Raw genomic sequence first — 20,638 nt, forward strand, 5'->3', positions numbered from 1 at the left:
GATTTAACTTCCAAGTGTTGTTGTTCTCTGCGCCACTGACAGGCTGACATCCGGTGACGTCACTTCCGTAACTTTCACGCCGTTTTTTGGCGGGAGAAAGCGTGGTGGGGCCTCGTCCTCCTCGTTCTCATCGTCTCCCTCCTCGTCTCCCTCCTCCTCGAGCGACTTCTCTCGTGCCCCCCTCCCTCCCTGCCTGCCGCGGAAGGAAGATGCACGCGTTCCTCAAGGGCGGGAGTTTACCTCAGAAAGAGAAGTCGGCCGCCAAGGAGAAGCCCGGCAGCGGCGAGGCGAAGCGGAGCCGAGCGGTGCCATGGGTGGAGAAATAGTGAGAGCTGTGCAACACCGCTTCCTCTCGCCTGCAACATGTCGCGTGCAACACCGCCTCAGATGCAACACCGCCTCCTCTCGCGTGCAACATGTCGCGTGCAACATCCCCTCAGATGCAACACCGCCTCCTCTCGCCTGCAACATGTCGCGTGCAACATCCCCTCAGATGCAACACCGCCTCCTCTCGCCTGCAACATGTCGCGTGCAACATCCCCTCAGATGCAACACCGCCTCCTCTCGCGTGCAACATGTCGCGTGCAACATCCCCTCAGATGCAACACCGCCTCCTCTCGCCTGCAACATGTCGCGTGCAACATCCCCTCAGATGCAACACCGCCTCCTCTCACGTGCAACATGTCGCGTGCAACATCCCCTCAGATGCAACACCGCCTCCTCTCGCGTGCAACATGTCGCGTGCAACATCTCACATGCAACACCGCTTCTTCACATGCAACACCGCCTCCTCTCGCGTGCAACGTCGCGTGCAACATCTCAAATGCAGCACCGCCTCTCACATGCAACACCGCTTCTTCACATGCAACATGTCGCGTGCAACACCGCCTCCTGACATGCAACATCTCCAGATTTACCGTGACCGTCAGTGTACCTCACTCATTATGCTTTGTCCGAGCTCAACCCCGCTTCGCTTTTGAGATCAACGAGATTTTGGTCGTAGGCATTGATCGTGATGCTGATGATTGTGGCAACCATGACAACGACGACGATAATGATGATGATGATGGTGGTGGTGGTAGTGGTGGTAACAATGGTGGTAACTGTTTGTTCCAGCCGGCCCAGGTGTGTGGACGAGGTTGCGCACCAAGAAGAGGTGGTGGCCGTGCTCAAGAAGTCGCTGCAAGGAGCTGATGTGAGAAGGGACGCTGTTGGCTCTTAGCCTTTAACTCCTTTCACTCGGGATTCCACTGCCTACATCACCACTCACACGCACCGTCTCTCTGTGGACCCATCCATACGGTGGCTAGGAGATGTTAACTACCTCGCCTGGTAGGCAGGAAGTCGTCGGCTCGCTCCCGACCCTGACGCCTGCTGCTGTATATTTGGAATGTATTCACTCCCCGTGGTTGCGTGGATTTTTCTCCGGGTCTCCGTTTTTTTCTCTCTCCACATTTAGAATCATGCATTTAGAGTATTTGGCTGCTTCAAATTTACACGTGATCAGCCACTTCGGTGAGCTGTCATTAGTGACCAGGGCGATTCTGAAAAAGAGCTATGTAGCTCAGTGGGCCTTATCTGGTAAAATAAATATGGTTTAAATCAGAATCAGAAAGGGTTTTATTCGCCATGAAAGTTTGCACAAACAAGGAATTTACTATGGCAGGAAGGTGCATACATTCAACATGTAGCCCAACACCTATGTACCTGGCTGTATTTGTGCCTGTGCGTGTTTGTTCCTGTGTGTGCCTGCCATGTGTACCCATACGCAGTATGTATAGCAGGGCGAGAGGTAGTGTAGTAGTGGTTAGCGCGCTGCGCTATGAATCCGGCGACCCGAGTTCGATTTCCGCTCATGGCCAACACCAGTGACGATTATCTAAACCGGTCTTGGGCCTCCCCTAGCTCGACTCGGCCTCAAATGTGTATCTGGTGCGGTGTGTAAACATTGCCACTGGGGAGACAAAGGTGGCCCGGAATGGTGCTGGCCACCCACCCCCTCATGCGCCATGCCGACCTTCATAGGTGCTCGCTAACGGCACTTGCTTCTGACAGTCTGTTAAGGTTATACGGGGGGGGGGATCTTTGTTTTGTACGTGCGCGTAGCTGCCGAACCTGCTGTTCTACGGACCGCCGGGCACGGGGAAAACGTCGGCGATCCTGGCGGCGGCACGCGATCTCTTTGGGCCGGAGCTGTATTCGCAGCGCGTGCTGGAGCTCAATGCGTCGGACGAGCGTGGCATCCAGGTGGTGCGACACAAAGTGAAGAACTTCGCGCAGCTCACAGCATCCAGCACTCGCAAAGAGTGAGTGACGGATGGACTCGAGTGGGAGTTTGTCCGTTTCTGCCTGTGTGGTGTTGTGCATGTGTGTGAGCGCCTTTGTATCTGTGGGTCATGTAGCCCGCATGCCCAGCAGCTTCTGTTTGGCCAGATACATGGGGCTAAACGGGTACGCCATGGTCTGGAGAAGAGATGGACTGATCCAGTACGGGAGGATGTGGAGCTGAGTGGGCTTGCCAAAAACTGGTACCAACAGTGTGAAGGAGACTCTGTGAAGGAGGCTCATGAAGCACGCTACTGGTCATAGGGAGGCAGTCGCCATCTAACATTAACAGAGGGCAGAGAAGTAACGGTCACAACAATGAGCAGAATTAAAATACAGAAAGTTGGCACAGTAGGGGGCACAGCTGGTGCATCTGCCAGTTATCTCAGTCAGTCAACCCATCACACCTGGGTCTGTCCCTGTCATCGAGCCTTCAACACTTCACGTGGCCTCGAAGTGCACCTAGCCTGGCACGGGCCGTGGTGACGTTATCACCACTTAGTGGCGAATGGCGGGTGTTGTTGTACCTGTGGGTTCCTATGTGTCCTTGCATATGTGTGTGCATATGGAGAGCGGTGGCGCAGTGGTTAGCGTGCTGTGCTATGAACCCAATGGCCCGAGTTTCATTCCCTATCACGGCCAACATCAGTGACGATTATCCTCCACGACGTTGACAGCTTTAAATGAGTACCAAGTGTGATGTTTAAACATCACCACTCCGGAGACAAAGGCGGCCGGGCGTAGAGCTGGCCACCCACCCCGTTCGCGTGTCGTGCCGGCCTTCATAGGTGCTCGCTAACACCACTTGCCCCAACAGCCTGCTTAAGGCTATAGAGTACAGGGGATTAATTGTGTGTGTGACTGTGTGAGCGAGTGGCTGTGCGTGTGTTTGTGTCTCTTGTCGTTTTTGTGTCTACGTGCATAATGGTCCCCGCCCATCCTTGCGTATCCCTCCAACCCCCCCGCCCCGCAGTGGCAGCCCCTGCCCGCCGTTTAAGATTGTGGTGCTGGACGAAGCGGACTCGATGACATCCGCGGCCCAGGCCGCACTGCGCCGCACGATGGAACGCGAGACGAAGACGACGCGATTCTGCCTCATCTGCAACTACGTGAGCCGCATCATTGAGCCACTCACTTCGCGCTGCTCCAAGTTCCGCTTCAAGCCCCTGTCGGACGCTGCGCAGGAGCAGAGGGTCAGGCACGTGTGCGACCAGGAAGGGCTCAAGATCGAGCAGGAGGTACGTGTGTGTGCGTGCATGTGTGTGTGAGGCTGGGTGTGCATGTGTGAAGATGTGCGAGTGTGTGATGTGGGGAGCGGTAGCGCATTGGTTAGCGCAATGCGCTACTAACCCGGTGACCCGGTTTCGATTCCTGCTCACGGCCATCAACACCAGTGATGATTATCTGAATAGATCCTGGGCCTACCCTACGTTGACTGGGCTTCAAATGAGTATCTGGTGCAGTGTGTAAACATCGCCACTATAGAGGCAAAAGCGGTCAAGTGTGGTGCTGGCCACCCACCCACTCTTGTGCCGTGCCGGCCTTCATAGGTGCTCGCTAAGAGCACTTGCCCCAACAGTCTGCTAAGGCTATACGGGAGATCTTTGTCTTTGAGTATGTGAGAATGTATGTATGTTTGCACGTCTTTGAGGATGGGTGTGTGTATGTTCACAGGTTTGCTGAGCATTTCAGTGAGGGGAAACTCATCAGATTAAATAACATCATAGGGCAAGGTGGGGTTGACCCCGCTGCTGCTACTGTTCATCTGTTACTGCAGAGGTGCAGATAATTTAAACATGACCTCCATCTCTGCTTTATTGACCTGGTCAGGGCCTATGATATCATCAATAGGCCAGGGCTCTGGGTTATTCTTCACGCTTTCAAAGTCCCGGACCCTCTGCTCGCAATCATTTAGGACCTTCATGATGGTGTTATACATGAACTGACTAACCCGTAACAAAAGAAAAAGACACACAGACCTGACACCTATTGTTCACCTCACTCCTGTCACCAGGCCCTGTCGGAGCTGGTGAAGGTAGCCGAAGGCGACCTCCGCCGCGCCATCACCATGCTGCAGAGCGCCGCCCGCCTCGTAGTCGGGGCGACCATCACGCGAGCCGTCGTCATGGAGATCTCCGCCTCCGTGCCCACCGCTTTGCTGAATGCCCTGGTGGAGGCGTGCCGCTCCAGTTCCATCGACAAGATGGACCTGGCTGTCCAGGTGGTGCCTCCTTTCTACCGCTCACCTCTGTATCATCATCATCATCCTCTTCTGTGCTACCCCCTTCTGGACCCCTTATATACGGACGGCCTCCTACTCCACCACTCCTCCTTGTAGCCCTTCTCATTATGAACTACCCCCTTCTGTAATCCCCCTCAACTTCTGCTCTGCTCCCTTTTGTATCCCCTCCTGTATCGATATGTATGTGGTCCCCCTTTCTCTATCATTATTTATGTACCACTCTAAACTAAACTATAAACTATTTTTTTTATTTTACCAGGTAAGGCCACTGGGCTATACAGCTCTTTTTCAGAAGCGACCGGGCTATCACAAATGATAGCTCAACGAAGTAGCTTATCACGTATCAATTTACAGCCGCCAAAGACTCTAAACGCATGGGGGGCTGCCCCCGTGGAGGGTGGAGCCCCGGGTCGAGGCGCGCACGACGTGCGGGGTCGAGGCGCGCCACGTGACCAGCTCAGCTGGCAGCAGCGCGGTCACGTTGCTTCTGTATGCATTTTAGTAATTAGTGTCTAAATTGTTTTATACAACCCCATTAATGTATAATATGCCATGTAAAATATAATTTTTATACTCTGGAACGGATTATTTCTTTTTTCTTTATTTCTTATGGGAAAAAATCGTTTGGTATACGTCATTTTCGGTATAAGTCCTAGCTTCTGGAACGAATTAATGACGTATACCAAGGTTCCACTGTATAGGGTGGCAAGATGTTAACTACCTCGCCCGGTATACAGGAGGTCATGGATTTGACCCTGATGCCTGTATATTTGGAGTGTGCATGTTCTCGTGGTCGCATGGATTTTTCTCTGGGTCCTTACATTTTTTTCTCCGCATTTAGAAACATGCCTTTATAGTATTTGGCTGCTATACATTTCTGACGTGATAAGCCACTTTGTTGAGCTATCATTTGTGGCCAGGTCGCTTCTAGAAAAGAGCTGTATAGCTCAGTGGGCCTCACCTGGTAAGATAAAACATAGTTTGTTCTCTGCGAGATCCACATTGTGTTGTATTAATGACTGCCGCGTGTCTCCTGTGTGTGTGCAGAACATTTGCTGCGAGGGCTACGCGGCCACGACGCTCATAGGGCAGCTTCACGAGGTCGTGCTGTGTCGTGCCGACCTCTCCGACCGGCAGAAGTCAGCCATCGCCGACAAGCTGGGGGTCAGCGACACACGGGGATTTGCAGGGGACACAGGAACAGAGCACACAGACAAAGATCCCCGGTAGAGACATAGCAGACTGTTGAGGGAAGTGCTCTTAGTGAACGCCAATGAAGGCCAGTACGGCACAAGAAGGGGTTGGTTGGACAGCACTACCCCGGCCACCTTTTCTCTCGAGTGGCAATGTTTACACACCACACCAGTTACTCATTTGAGGCTGAGTCGATGTCAGGGAGGCCCAGGAACGGTTCAGATAATTGTCACTGGTGTTGGCCGTGAGCGGGAATCGACAGTTTCAGTTTCATTTATTTGGTATAGCCCTGTGAGCCATTCGGCTCTTGAATCGGGTGCAACCGCAATAAAAAAAAACAAAAACATGAACAAGGAAACATCTTAAAGTGACTATGCGCAAACAGAAAAATCCAGGAAAAAATAGCAAAAATCTTCCAGAAAAAAGCACCGTACACCAACGCTGTGTGCAAAAATCCCAGTGGGATGCAAGTCAAACAACAACCACAAGACAACTTAGATTAAAGCCATTAGTCTAACTCTACAAACATGGCCAAACCAAAAAAAGTTATTGAAATCGCCAACATAAAGCCATCTCACACACACACACAGACCCACCCACTCTGTTCCCATCTCACACTGGACGCGTCTCTGTGTCCCCCCGCAGGAGGTGGACAAGTGCCTGGTGGACGGGGCGGATGAATACCTGCAGATGCTGGCCCTGTGCTCCGTCCTCATGACGCAGTTCAATCGCCCCGCGGAGTGAAACGCGGCGGCGGCGGCGGCGTCCAGATTGCGTCGCGACATCGCACGTGCGAAACCTGTGCCACTCTAGATCGCACACAAACCTTAAGCCAAGCCTTCTGGCTCGAAAAAGTCGAGGGTTTGATTTCGTAAACAAGCATTGCGTTGATTCAAGATCGACATAATCTTGCGCCGATTGAATCGCAAGCCCTCCTTCGATTTTGGAATATCACGACTCTCAGATTTATTCCGTGTCGCATTCCGGAGCGTAACATGTCTTGTTTCTTTATCACGCACACCGTGCGTCGGTTTTTAGAGGAGGGGAAGGGGGCGGGGGGGCTGTGGTGAATGTTTACGTTGGGGCCACGTTACTTGGTTTGGCTAAAGTGAGGACTGTTGATACTCTGTAAATTATAACACTGAACCTGAACGTGTTCGTGTTGGCGTTATGAACGGCTAAAATAAAAGTGCATTTTGTTGCTGTCGTTTTCCCATGGTCGAATCGCCCAGAATTTGCCTTAAGGGGGCATCCATTTAGTACGTACACAAAACTCTATCTCAACTTGACCCCTCCCTGTACACACGCGTACGTTTTACACCCTCCCCACCTGCATACGTTCGCCTGATGCACCCCCCCCCCGAATCCTATAGAACGGCCAATATTTAATCCACGCAAAAACGATCAAGGATTAATATTAACGTAACGTCATGGGACCTCCTTTGCCAGTACCTAAATATGAGAATAGGTTTTCCCCTTTTTTCTGGCAACAAACAGCTGTGTTAAGATGTTAAAACACCAAACTGAAACCTTTTACAAGGATCATGTCTGCATTAACCACAATACTTGTGGTCAATGCAAACAAAAAACACTTAATATATGCATTGTCTTTGAAACTGGTTGGTCCACAGAGACAGCTTTTTTTTTAGCTTAGCCTCAAAACGGTGTTAGACCAGAGGATGCTTGTGTTGCGATCGAAACGTCGTAGTCTTTTGTTATTTTCTTTGAACCTATCTACGTGACTTTACCGAAAGACCCAAAGAATATGAATTCCTGCAATCACGAAAGTCAAGATTCAGATTTCCAGCTCCCGTCTACCCATCTTTAACTATTTAGATCTTGGTCCGTCTTCAATATCCGCCTTGAGTATAAACACTCCAAACAAATTTCTTGAACTGTTTTGTAAACTTGTAATTTCGTTTTTGCCCATATTTATTTTGAGTCCAACTTTGCAGCATTCTTGAGTGCGTTATTAGATGGATTCCTGTGACTCTTGCCATTGGTCATTACTTCTCTGTCAATGTCTTTATTTCTCAAGTCCTGTTTTTATAAAGCATCGTCTCTTGTCACCGAGTAACTTTGTTGAAACCGCGTTTCCCTGTCCGACTCCTACAATATATAATTGTCTTCAATACCTCGAAGAGGGGTGAAAACTGACTTAGCACTACAGACCCATTAACCTCTTACCGCACAAATTAATTTGTTTATGAAGATTTCGCTGGGCGGTGCTGGTTACGCACGTGGCCAGTAATCCAGCCAGCACTCTAGGTGAGGGTTGGTGGGTCGCATAAAGGTTGTGAAGCTCCCTTTCTGTGGGTGTCTAGGAGGAAGCTGGTCCCTGGCAGTCCAGACGGTGGTATCAGCAGCAAATGTGGACCCCCACTTGCCCCCCTTCTGTTTGGGGTAGAGTGTTGCCCTGCCCCCCCCCCCCTCGCGAGCGTGGATTTTCTCTGCTCCAGTTTCCTCCCACGTGTAAACAGTCATTGGCCAATAACCCCTTGATAGAAAAGGAACGCAGAGCTTTGGGGGGGAAATTTGTAGCCGGCTCACTGCCTCTGCCGCTCGCTTGGTTCCTCGTGCATCTGTGTCGTTCTGTCTGAGAGAGACCGAATCATATTTGAAAACAACGAATTCAGATTTAGGAAAGGTTTGTCTACCATTCACTCCATAACAGGTTTTTTGGTTTGATTGCGTAAATATATAAATGTGTCGTTAAAACCCGCTACCACCCGACAGCCAACTAGTAAGGATTAGACTCGGTAGATATTGATGCAGTCACCCAAGCTCTCACAAACCGAGGTCTGCATTCAAAACATTGAGAAGCAATTGACAAGTTTCTTCTTCCTATGGCAATATAGTCTGGAACGCATGACCCATGAGCTAAATGGCAATGAATACAACTGGACCTGCGACGCAACACGAGATAGCGTGCAATGTGTAATTGCATCAAGTGTTTGTATATAACACGTTCCTTCGGAGTGGGCAGGTAGGAACTTGGTTGGACAGCGCATTCGTGCACGACAGACACATATGCACGACAGACAGACAAATAATCCCTGGTGGGCAGTGTGGAACCTGTTGTTCCTACCTGTATAAAAGATAACTTGACTTTAGGTAGCCAGGCAGCCAGCCAGGTAGCCAGCCCCCTTAACTATCGGCCCCTCCCCCTTGCTTAGGCCCCTCCCCTTACCCTCCCCTGACCCCCCCTCCCTCAGGCCCCTCCGCTGACCCCCCCCCCCCCATATCTTTAGACTCCTCCCCTGACCACCCCCCATATCCTTAGGCTCCCCCCCTGACCCCCCTTCCCTCAGGCCCCTCCCCTGACCCCCCCCCCCAGGCCCCTCTACTGACTCCCCCCTTCCTTAGGCCCCTCTCCTGACCCTCCTCCCTTAGGCACCTCCCCTCTCCGTACCCGGCAGTAGGTCTCCACCAATCAAAGAGCTGTTTATATTACATACATATTTATGCACGACAGACAGTCACGACAGACAAATAATCCCTGGTGGGCAGTGTGGAACATATTGTTCCTACCTGTATAAACCTGTCATGAGTGGCATTGACATTGCTTTTAAATTGCACGCTTCTTTGACGTCACCATGCTGTCGCTGCAAATGCAAGACAGCGATTCGAAGCGGCTGCAGCGGGCGCTCCTTGCACCCCATTGGCCGCCTCGCGCACGTGACCACTCGAGGGGTGGTGGTGGGGGTGTGGAAGTCACGTGCAGCCTTCGCGACCAATCGCGCGTGCCAAGTCTCGCGAGATTTCCGCTCTCCCCCATCCACCCGGGGATCTCGGATCGAGAAATTTTTTTAATTCGCCCTCTGCTGCTACGTAACGCTCCTTCCGCTATTGTATCGCCTTTAATTTACATACATAATAAAACATAGTTGAACATTGTTTGTTAATTAACATCTCCTTAAAATGCTCAGAACGAGACCCTGACTCCTCCCCCACGCCCCCCACCCTCATCCCCCCCACCCACCTAGGGTCAGAGGTCACGGGCCCACGCCGCTCCTCTTGGCCCCCCCAATCCACCGCGATCTTCCCGCCGCACGGGGCCACAGCCCCCCCCCCAACCCCCCCAGCCCCCCCCCAGTCGGGGCCCAGGGCTCGAGGCGTTTGGTGCCGTCTCGCTTCGAGGCTTCCCACTCGCTGGGGGCTGCTGGGTCCGAGGCCTGGGATCGCTACAGACGCTGGGCTGGGTGGCGAGGCGGGCTGGGTGGTGACGGGGGTGAGAACCCCGCGTGCTGGGCCGGGCCTGGGTCCCCGCGCGTCTGTGCCGAGTTGGTGGTGGTGGTGGAGGCTCCACCACCCACACCACCACCGTCGTGGTGGTGTTGGTGGTGTTGTTGGTGGTGGTGCTCTCTACCCCCCCCCACCCTGGTTCTACTCGAGCTGTTGGTGGTGTTGTGGGGTTTGGCGGGGGAGGGTGGTGTTGGTGGTGGTGGTGTTGGTGGTGTTGTTGTTGTGGGGTTTGGCGAGGGAGGGTGGTGGTCTCTCTTCCTTGGGGGGGGGTTTCGGAACTTTTGCCCGGGGGCGCTCCAAGTCGACTGTCGGGGCCGCGCGTGGCCTGGAACTCCACGCGTCCTCCATCCAACATCCACCGCCAAGTTCTCTCCTCCTTCACGACGTCCACGACGTCCACGACGTCCACTCTCCCCGTCGCAGTCTCCAGCAGCGACGGCCGCCGCTGTCTCTCAGCACCCGAGGAGGTTCCTGGCGAGTCTCGCTGCCGCTCCCCGCCTGGTCCCTGGGCCCCGGCTCGGGCCCTGCGGCCCACTTGGGCCCCGCGGCTGCCGGCCGGCAGCATGAACGCCACGTCGCTGTACGCGTCCACGTGCCGCTGCGTGCTGCGCTGCGACCCGCGCAGGCCGGGGAGCCTCAACGACGTCTGCAGACTGCTGCCCAGCCTGAGGCAGGCGCTGTCGTGCTACGTGTGCGGTGAGAGGCGAGAGAGCGAGACCCCCACCCTCACCCCCCCCCACCTCGCCCCCCCCCCTCACCCCCCCCCCTCGCCCCCCCCCTCACCTCACCACCCCCTCACCCCCCCCACCTCGCCCCCCCCTCACCTCACCAACCCCCCCCTCACCTCGCCCACCCCCACCTCGTCCACCCCCACCTCGTCCACCTCACTCCCCCCTCACCTCACCCCCCACCCCACCTCACCCCCCTCCACCTCACCCCACCTCACCCCCCTCCACCTCACCCCACCTCACCCCCACCCACCTCACTCACCCCCAGCACCTCACCCCCCCACCTCACCCCACTCCGCCCGCCTTCCCACCAACGCCCCCACCGCGCGGCCCTACATCAGCACGGTTGGCTACGTACGGTACGAACGAAGTTCAACGTACATCGAGCTCTGGAGAGGCGTGGGGTGCGAGGTGGACCGAGGGATGTCTGCCTGACCCTCCGCTTTCCCATACCGTGTCAACCCATACGGGTTTGGTCCATACAGCCCTTTCAATACGGGCAAACAATATAAATGTTTAGTCAGTTTGTGTTTCCCCCTTGTGATGGGACTTTGTAGGATGAACGTTGAGATGTATATTGGGCACGGGGTGACCAACCAGGTCTGAATTGGTCTGTAACAAAAAAGGGCACCGATTAGGGGCTGGCGGGTGTGGGTTTCCCCCGCACGCGGAGACCCCAAACGTGAGTGGAATTGGCCAAACATCCAAATCGACGCACGGGTCGAGGAGGAGGGTGGAGGAGAACCGGGACAGTCTCGGGTCGTCATTCGACACTGATGTCAACCGTGTCCCGGAATCAAGCTCGGGTGGCCAACGCCATCGGTTCGTTGGTCCGGTGCTCAGTCCGTTCCCTAAACATTCAGTTGTGATGTTTATCAACCAAACGATGTGGGGGGTGGGAGAGATGTTAGGGAGGGGGTGTGGGATGAGTTATTAGTGACGGAAGTGGTGATGGGAGTGGATTGGTGGTTGGTGGTGATGGCAATGGGAAGTGAATGGAGATGATGAGTTGGTGAATGGGGGGATGGAGGGGGGGTATTGGTGATGGGGAGGTTATTTAATGGAGAAAACAATTCCTTTGGATTTCACACCTGATGATGATTGCTTGTGTTGCAGTCAAAACGCCATGAGAATTGTATTGTTTTATATATTTTTTATTGTTTCCCTTCTGCGTGACTTTACCGAAAGAACCAAGAATAAGCTTAGCACTGTTGAGACTGGGTTAGGGGGCAGTTCCTGCTCGAGGTTGATATTCCGCGCTTACGGAGCTGTGGAGCCGTGCGGCTGCGAGGTGGCGAGGAGAGATGGTGGTGCTGTTCGTCGTCGCCTGCTACGAGCTTCTGGGTTTTCTCTGAACTCCCTCGGGTTTCCTCCCACGTGAAGTCAAACCCCCATCCAATAATGGAATTGGCCAAACATCCCACAAAGCTTAACTTTTTGTTTTATTTTACCAGGTAAGGTCATCTGAGCTATGCAGCTTTTTTTCAGAAGTGACCTCGCCACAAATGATAGCTCAACGAAGTGGCTTATCGCGTGGAAATCTATAAGCAGCGAAATACGATCAACGCACGTTTCTAAATGTGGAGGGGAAAAACCGGAGGACCTGGAGAAAAATCCACGCGACCACGGGGAGAACATGCAAACTCCAAATATACAGCGGGCGTCAGGGTTGGGATCGAACCCACAACTTCCTGCATACCAGGCTAGGCAGTTAACATCTCATAGCCACCTTGGTGTCTCTACATCGCAATGTAGCAGCATCCTGTTGAAAGAGAGAGTGAGGCTTTCCTGGGTAAGTTCGAGGGCATTGGTGAATTTAGACCGAGAGAATGTCCTTGATTCGTGAGGTCGGAGACGTGTTCCATCTCCTTCTGTTGTTGTGGTCCAGTTACATCCCTAGTCCTCCACAATGGTGTGAGGTTAATAGAGTCACTTTACATCGGTTTTGAAATGTTAACCTTTTTCTTTCCCCGATGTTCCCCATTCCGACATCAACATCACTTTGTCCTCGTTCGTCTCCACCACCTTCATCATCATCACTACTATCATCACAACCACCACTACTGACATTCATCATCACTATCAACACCATCATAACCACCACCACCACTGCTAACATAATGCCGCCACCACCACCGCTATCACCACAAGCACCACCACCACCACTACTGTCACTTCCACAATCACCACCACCGCCTCTCTCCCCCCTCACTCACCCCCCACAGCCCAGCTTCTGGTGGACCCGATGGTGCCGGCGAACGGCACCTGCCAGCACTTCGTGTGCCGCGCGTGCCGGGGCCAGCGCCTGCGCGTGCGTCCCCCGTGCTCGTGCTCGCGCGACCCGCACGCCCCCTACTCCGAGTGCCGGCAGCTGGCGCTGCTGCTGGCGTGCTACCGCACCCTCTGCGAACACCTGCTGGGCTCCCACATCGGCCGCGCCATCGCCTCTCGCGCCAGCCACGAGCGCCACGGCCTGGTCCGTGCCGCCGACGACTCGACCGCCGACGCCGCCGCCGCCGGTGCCGCCGCCTGCGCCGCGGCGACGACGGCGGTAGCCGGCGACGGGGACGCCGGCGGGGGCGGCGGCGCGAGCCGCGCGGACAAACCGCCGCAGGGCGCCGGGGTGACCAACGGTGACGCCGAGACTAACGGCGACGAAAGCGGCAACGAAAACGGCGCCAAGAAGCCGAAGAGCAATGGCGGCGGCGGTGTCGGCGGTGCCGATGGCGACCGGGGTCCGGACGACGGTCGCAACGAGCGCCCGGAAAACGGTTCTACCGCAGGAATGGAATTCCTGGCTGCTGGAGAGAGTGGCGGTGGTGGCGGCGGCAGCGGCGCAGAGGGGAGCTCCTGTGTCGCGGGGTCAGACGCCTCGATGGGTGCGACCGCCGCCGATGTCATGGCCGGGAGCGTCGCCGGAACGGGGTCGAGTTTGAACGATGGCGGCGATGGCGACACCGCGGCGGAGGGCGGCGTCGCCGGGTCCGTGGCAGTGGCGGTGGCGGCAGACGGCGGCGGTGCGGGCGCGGTGATGCGTGCGGGGATGGTGGACGTCCTGGCCATCCTGCGCGAGGGCTTCCCCGAGTCTAACGGCGACTCCCTCAACGGCAACGGCGACGCCGAGCACCTGGGGCGCCGCCGGCGCCGCCGGCACCGGCACAGGCGGCGGAGGAGGCACTCGGACTCGGAGTTGAACTCGGACTGGGAGAGGTTTTCGGATTTTTCCAAAGCTTCGTCGTCGTCTTCATCGTCGTCGTCGTCGTCGTCATCGGCGTTGGACTCGGACGAAGGCGGCGCCCGCTTGGACCGTTCGGCCGCAGCGCCACCGCTGGTGAACGGGCGCGCACGCAAAGTTCGCGTCGCCGTCATCCGGTGCGACGTCGCCATCGCGTGCAACCTCCAGCGCGAGGAGGAGGAAGAGGAGCGCAAACAGCAGCAGCTACAGCTGCAGCAGCTACAGCTGCAGCAACAGCAGCAGCAACAGCAGCAGTTGCAGCAGCAGCAGCAACAGCAGCTACAACAGCAGCTGCAGCAACAGCAGCAGCAGCTGCAGCAACAGCAACTCCTACTCAGCCAACAGCTGCAGAACAAACAGCAACAACAGCAGCAGCAGCAACAGCAGAAAAAGAAGATGAAGCTGGAGTCCCAGACGCTGAGCAGCTTTGCCGTCGGTCTTGGCGCCAATTCGACAATGGGTGTTGTTGTTGTCGGTGGTGGTGGCGTCAGCCTGGACCTCGCTGCTCGCAGCGTGGCGACGGTGGTGACGTCAGCGGCGGCGGCGGCAACGGTGGCGGCGGTGCCGGCGACGGCGGCGACGCCGATGGTTGCACCGACCCTGGCGACGCCGGCGGTCGCCACGGCAGCCAACGGCAAGAACCAGCGCAAGCGCTCGCGGTCAGACGGTGACGGAGCCCTCTTCACAACGCCAACGCCACAGCCACCGCAACCGCAGCCATCGCCGGCGACAGCGGCAGCAGTGCCACCCAGTCAACACCACCACCATCACCAACACCACCTGCACCAGCAGCATCAGCAGCATCAGCAGCATCAGCAGCACCAGCAGCACCATCACCACCACCAGCAGCAGCAGCAGCAGGCTGCGGTGGTGGTGGTCAGCGGGAAGCCGGTACAGCCGGTTCCCGCACCGAAGACGACGGCTAAAAAGCACGGGGGCGCCGGTGCCGGCGCCGCCAGGAAGAACGGCGCCAAGCCTCGCTCCGGCGGCGGGGGAGGCGGCGGGACCTCACGACCGCCCAAGCGGAAGCCGCCAGCGGCCGGTGGCGCGGGCAGCCCCTACCTGGTCTCGTCGCCGCTGGCACAGACCACGGTGTCGGCGCAGCACGTGGCCGCGGCCGCGGCGGCGGCGGCCGCGGCCGGAAAGAAAAAATCGTCCATGTCGGCGTGCGTGGGCGTCCCCTCGGGCGCGATGCAGCCGCCTTCCTCCGCGGCCTCCTCCTCCGCCGCCGGCGGCACCGCGACCACCTCCTCCTCCGCGTCGTCGACATCGTCGTCGACGACGACCACGGCGACGACGAAGAAAGGTTGCAAGTGCGGGCGTGCCACGCCCAACCCCAGCGTGCTGACGTGCCGCGGCCAGCGCTGCCCGTGCTACTCGAACCGGCGCGCCTGCACCGAGTGCGTGTGCCGCGGTTGCAACAACTCGTACTCGGAAGACGGCCGCAAGAAGCTGGAGGCGTTCGCGGTGCCGGAGATCGCGCTGGCGAGCGAGCAGCGCGCGCTCGGCCTGCACGGCACCGTCGGCGCCGTCGTCGGCTCCGCGAGCGGCACCGGCGGCACCGGGGGGCTCTCCTCGCAGTTTGGGAGCCTCGTAGCTGAAGCTCGGACGATGATGTCGGTTTCGGTGGCGGGGGGCGGCGTCGGCGTCGGCGGCGCGGTGTTCTCCAGCGCCGGCTCGCCGTATGGATTGGGGCTGCTCGGCAGCGGCGGTGCCGGCGGGGGACCGGTCGGCGGTCTCGGCGGCGGCGGCGGCGCCGGGTACGGCAGCCTGGGCCTCGGCATCGGTCTGAACCTTGGCCTGAGCGGCGCCGGGTTTCTTAGCGTGGCGGCCGGCACGGGTTTCGACGGGAAGGACGGCGATGAGGATATAGAAATCACGTGACCTCGTCGCGGGGGTGGGGGGTGGACGCTGCTTCGCGTGCCCTCGTCGGGAGGACTTGCGGAACATTCTCACGGCGCCCACAGCAGAGCCGGAACCGGTGACAACGACTCGTGTTCGCGTGTTGCGCCCGTAATCTAACGAGAGTCTCAGCAGTTTTTCTTTTTTACCTCGGGGATCCCCCGATGGCAGTTGTCCCTGCGTGACGCTGCGTGACGCTGCGTGACGCTGCGTGACGCTGCGTGACGCTGCGTGACGCTGCGTGACGCTGCGTGACGCTGCGTTACGCTGCGTGACGCTGCGTGACGCTGCGTGACGCTGCGTGACGCTGCGTGACGCTGCGTGACGCTGCGTGACGCTGCGTGACGCTGCGTGACGCTGCGTGACGCTGCGTGACGCTGCGTGACGCTGCGTGACGCTGCGTGACGCTGCGTGACGCTGCGTGACGCTGCGTGACGCTGCGTGACGCTGCGTGACGCTGCGTGACGCTGCGTGACGCTGTGTGATTGAGCGGCGCAGTGTTTTTATGCCGCCGGCGCGTTTACCGACTGAATGGGGGACTCGATGTTCGCGCGCACGTGCACACGCGTGCTCGCGCACACACAGAGACAAAGAGACCCTGTACAGCCTTAACATACTGACAGGGCAAGTGCTGCCAGCGAGCACCAACGAAGGGTGGCACGGGCACACGAGGGGGTGGGTGGCCGATACCACGCTCGGCCGCCTTTGTCTCCTCGGTGGCGATATTTACACACTGCATCAGGTACTCGTTTGAGGTTGGGTCGACCTAGGGGAGACCCATGACCGGTTCAGATAGTCGTCGCTGGTGTTGGCCATGAGCAGGAATAGAACTTGGGTCGCCGAGTTCGTAGCGCAGTGCGCTAACCACTACGCTACCACTCCCCTCACACTCATGCTACACACACTCCCACTCCCCACACACACATGCTACACACACTCCCACTCCCCGCACACACATGCTACACACACTCCCACTCCCCTCACACACATGCTACACACACTCCCACTCCTCGCACACACATGCTACACACACTCCCACTCCCCTCACACACATGCTACACACACTCCCACTCCCCTCACACACATGCTACACACACTCCCACTCCCCGCACACACATGCTACACACACTCATGCTACACACACTCCCACTCCCCGCACACACATGCTACACACACTCATGCTACACACACTCATGCAGCAAACGCACACAGCCTTTGTGCTGTCAGGCGGGGGCTAGGGGGGACATCACTGTCATCTTCTTCGCGTTTGTTTTCTACGCCTAAATATTCGTTTTTATCAGTAGCGGTGGTGGGAAAGTCTTGTCCATGCTTGGTCACCAAAACGATGGGCTTCGTAAGAGCCAGTGGTGGAGTGAGGTGGTGGAGTGAGAGGTGGTGGTGGTGGTGTCGAGGCAGGAGGCGGTGGTGCTGTGACTGAATATTGGAGGAAGTGGCCAGGAGCTCGGGGATGCTGAGCCGGCGTTACAGAGAATAGATTTACACTCCCCACAAACAAATCTACATTCATTCCCTCCAAAGGAACGAATACAAGTTTGTTCCCACCGGCGGACATTTGTTTCCCACTACCCCGTGTACTTTTGAGTGATTGCGCCCTAGAAATATAAATTATGAATAAGTTAGCTTTCCGGATGATGGTTGGTCAGGCACTACAATGGTTAAGATAACATTCAGACTAACCGGATGCTTGAAAAAGTAAAACACCAAAACTATAACAGAAGCAACCTGAGCCACTTGATCCCAGATCATCTTGGACACTGGTTTTACATTTTACCATCGTGAAAATGCACGGATATATACATGCTAATAAAGATCTCCAAATATTGGTTCCTAGGGATAATCAATACTCTTTCCTGGGGCAACCAGTATTTGCAGGGTCCTATATTCTCTGACAGTGGCACCGATGAGTTGCTGGATTAAAATCCAGGAAGTCTCACCTCCTTGACCCGCTCGAAAATGGTGGTAACCCCCGACTAAGGCTCCGACTTCTCCATTCCTCCTCTCTCTCTTAAGAGAGATATTCCCTGCATCCTGGGGAAACCGAGGCGGTGTGGGCTCAGGGATTGAGAGTGTAGGAGGTAGCGAATTGGCAACTCGACGATTTAACGTTCATCAACATCGACGAGTCTTAATCGGCGCGCGTGGGCTGTTGGACTCCTCGGTTTGTAGCCGTCGTGCGTAAAAACCTGCGGCCACTTGCTCTTGAATTGAGGGACCGATTTGTCGCTACCCATCGAATCGCGAGGTCAATCGATCATAGACCAGCAGTCGATCGACGACTGTGGCAAACGAGTCGACCGAGATCACCACGGCACGGCGCCTTTCTTCGACAGAGACGTCGATCAACGAGCAAGATGACTGTGACGAGTGAGATGATCGATTGGTATCCATCTCCTCTTTCCTTTCCACTTTCCCTTTTGCAGAATCGTCGCCTTTGTCACTTCTCCGTCACCCTCGTACGACAAAAAATGTTTCGTTGACGAACAAAAATGAAGGCACTCACAACTTTAATTTCCACTGGCAAAGCAGAGCGGGTTTCTCTTTTGCAGTCGGTTTTGTTTAGTCGATCGAGCGAAGATTCGACTGGACGCAGGGGGGGGGGGGGAGGGTCTCGCGTGTTTCGGGAAGCGGCGGCAGCGCCGCTGACAAATCTGGGAGCGGCGTTGAACGCGACGACCTCGCCGCGACTTGGCCGCGAAAGCTGACCCTGAACCCTCGCGCCCCCTCGCCCCCTGCGTTTCTGTTGCGGGCAGTTGCATTGAGAAAACACAAGTCGAGTGAGAGTCCTCTCTGAATTGGCACGGCGTTCAGTAGATGCCAAGGGATCCCTGAAGTCGATTTTTTACGCAACCGAGGCCCCCCCCCCCCACCACACCAGCTGCTGTTTTGTGTCAGTGGGCCAAGTTCCATATCATCCTTTAATATTGTATTTGGGGTGTCATTTTGACAGGTAATTATCAGTAGTGTGGAACAAGTGGTGGGATGGTTCGATGCCCGCACGAATCGCCCACCATCCTGGCGCGGGTGAACACGGCAGTCCGAGTCCGTCCGACAACCGCGGTGTTTTTACGAGCGTTGACGGTGGAGACGCGTTATTCCTGTCCGAATCAAAGTCCTATTTGGTGAACGCGCTATGCGCCCAAGTAATCCGTGACATAATCACACTAAACATTCACCCACATCTTTTGAAGTGCACGTACGCGAATCCGCGGATCGTCCCATTAGAAGGTGTCGGGGTGTCGCCGCTGCGGTGACTGAAGAAGTCCTGAGTGTAACTTTACGACGTTTTTTTTGTCCTCGTTAACGAAGCTTCAGACTCGTGTGGAACGGTGCCAGGAGAACGGAGACGTTCGTCTTGGGTCGTGTCTGTAACCTTCGCTTAAACCGCCACTCAACCCCGACCCTCAACCTTAAGTCGCTGAGTTATTACCGAAGCCTGACTATCATACGCGATCTGGACCGGTTTACCGTTGACCAGAGGTCGCAATCGAGTACCCGATACCCGTACCCTACCCGATACCCGGCTACCCGTACCCAGCCGGGTACGGGTACTGGTACCCGTTTGCGACCCTGGTGCGGCCGGGTACGGGTAAGGAATCAAAACCCGTTTGCGACCTCTGCCGTTGACTAAACCCGAACCCTAAGCCTAACCCACATTGTGGTTAAGCCATGACATAACCCTATTCCTACCCACACGTTTAAACAAAAAGTGTGAAGTGTGAATGGGTTAACCATGACCTAACTCCCCACGGGTGCTTGGACACGTGATGGATGTCACCTGGACCCATTTGTAAACGGACCCCCCTTCCCCCCACCATCCCTGATGGGAAATGAACGGTTTGAAATCCGCATAAGTTCCCGCATCGTGATCAAAGAAATAAAATTAAAAACCCACAATATTGTTAATTAAATAACACCGCCATACATTTTACATTTCATTTTTTAATAATACGTAATATATGATTTTCACACACATGAAGGCAATCGTTGAGCTAATGCGGGAAACTTGAGGTTTCTCTTGATGATGGTTCCCGCTCAATGCATTGGGGGTTCGCCCCGAGGCTCGCGGATCCGGGTTGAACTCCACGTGAAGTGTCTGTGTGTGGGGGGAGTGCCTGGACAGTTCTGTGTTGTGTACAAGTCCTACGCTTAGTCACACGTGTCAAGTTGCCATTTCTGAGGTACATAATGGGGGGGGCGGGACGTTCAACGGGAGTAATCAAATCTCGGTGCTACTGGAGGGGGAGAACGACACAGAAATGCGTAGTATTATGCAATAAACAAAAACAACTTTTAATGTCCTAGGAAGACTTACACATTTCCCAGGACAGCTACCTCCGCGACCAGAGGAGGTTCCTGGGAAAACCATGACCGGTGGAAAACCATATTCGCATCTAGTGTGTAAGCAACTCTTGCCGGCAGACGGAAGTACAGGAAGTAGGTTTGTGTGTGTGGGATTCCCGACCCGCACAGGTTATCAATGTGGTGTCTGTAGGTGGCAGTACGGCAAGTCGGTCGATGTCATTGTTGAGCCCTTGTGTGTAGTGGAATGTTGAGTGGTGTTTCCCCTCGTGTGCTGCATGGGTTTTGTGCAGGCTCCTTCGCAGGCAAATCGATAACAATTTACTCCTTGGCCAAACATACAGGACACTCCGGAATGAGTCTTGAGACTCGGTGAGGCTTGCCAAGGTTAATAAAGGACGATTGTTACGACTGAAGCATCCAAACTATTGTAAAACAGTGGGTGAT

At 55.7% G+C, this 20,638-nt stretch overlaps 2 protein-coding genes across 2 annotated transcripts; both read left to right on the forward strand.

Annotated features, from left to right (window-relative positions):
• The first annotated feature begins 68 nt into the window (after positions 1-68).
• Positions 69-6,745, forward strand: RFC4 (replication factor C subunit 4). Its single transcript, XM_078869366.1, has 7 exons — positions 69-325; positions 1,117-1,195; positions 2,107-2,306; positions 3,299-3,563; positions 4,340-4,546; positions 5,615-5,731; positions 6,407-6,745. The coding sequence occupies exons 1-7, from the start codon at positions 210-212 to the stop codon at positions 6,503-6,505; spliced, it is 1,083 nt and encodes a 360-aa protein (XP_078725492.1). The 5' UTR covers positions 69-209; the 3' UTR covers positions 6,506-6,745.
• Positions 6,746-9,828: 3,083 nt separating this feature from the next.
• On the forward strand, positions 9,829-16,119 carry MSL2 (MSL complex subunit 2). Its single transcript, XM_078869005.1, has 2 exons — positions 9,829-10,702; positions 12,960-16,119. The coding sequence occupies exons 1-2, from the start codon at positions 10,570-10,572 to the stop codon at positions 15,851-15,853; spliced, it is 3,027 nt and encodes a 1,008-aa protein (XP_078725131.1). The 5' UTR covers positions 9,829-10,569; the 3' UTR covers positions 15,854-16,119.
• Positions 16,120-20,638: the final 4,519 nt, after the last annotated feature.

Source organism: Lampetra fluviatilis, chromosome 27 (genome assembly GCF_964198595.1).
Source record: "Lampetra fluviatilis chromosome 27, kcLamFluv1.1, whole genome shotgun sequence".
In the NCBI taxonomy this organism is placed as follows: Eukaryota; Metazoa; Chordata; class Hyperoartia; order Petromyzontiformes; family Petromyzontidae; genus Lampetra; species Lampetra fluviatilis.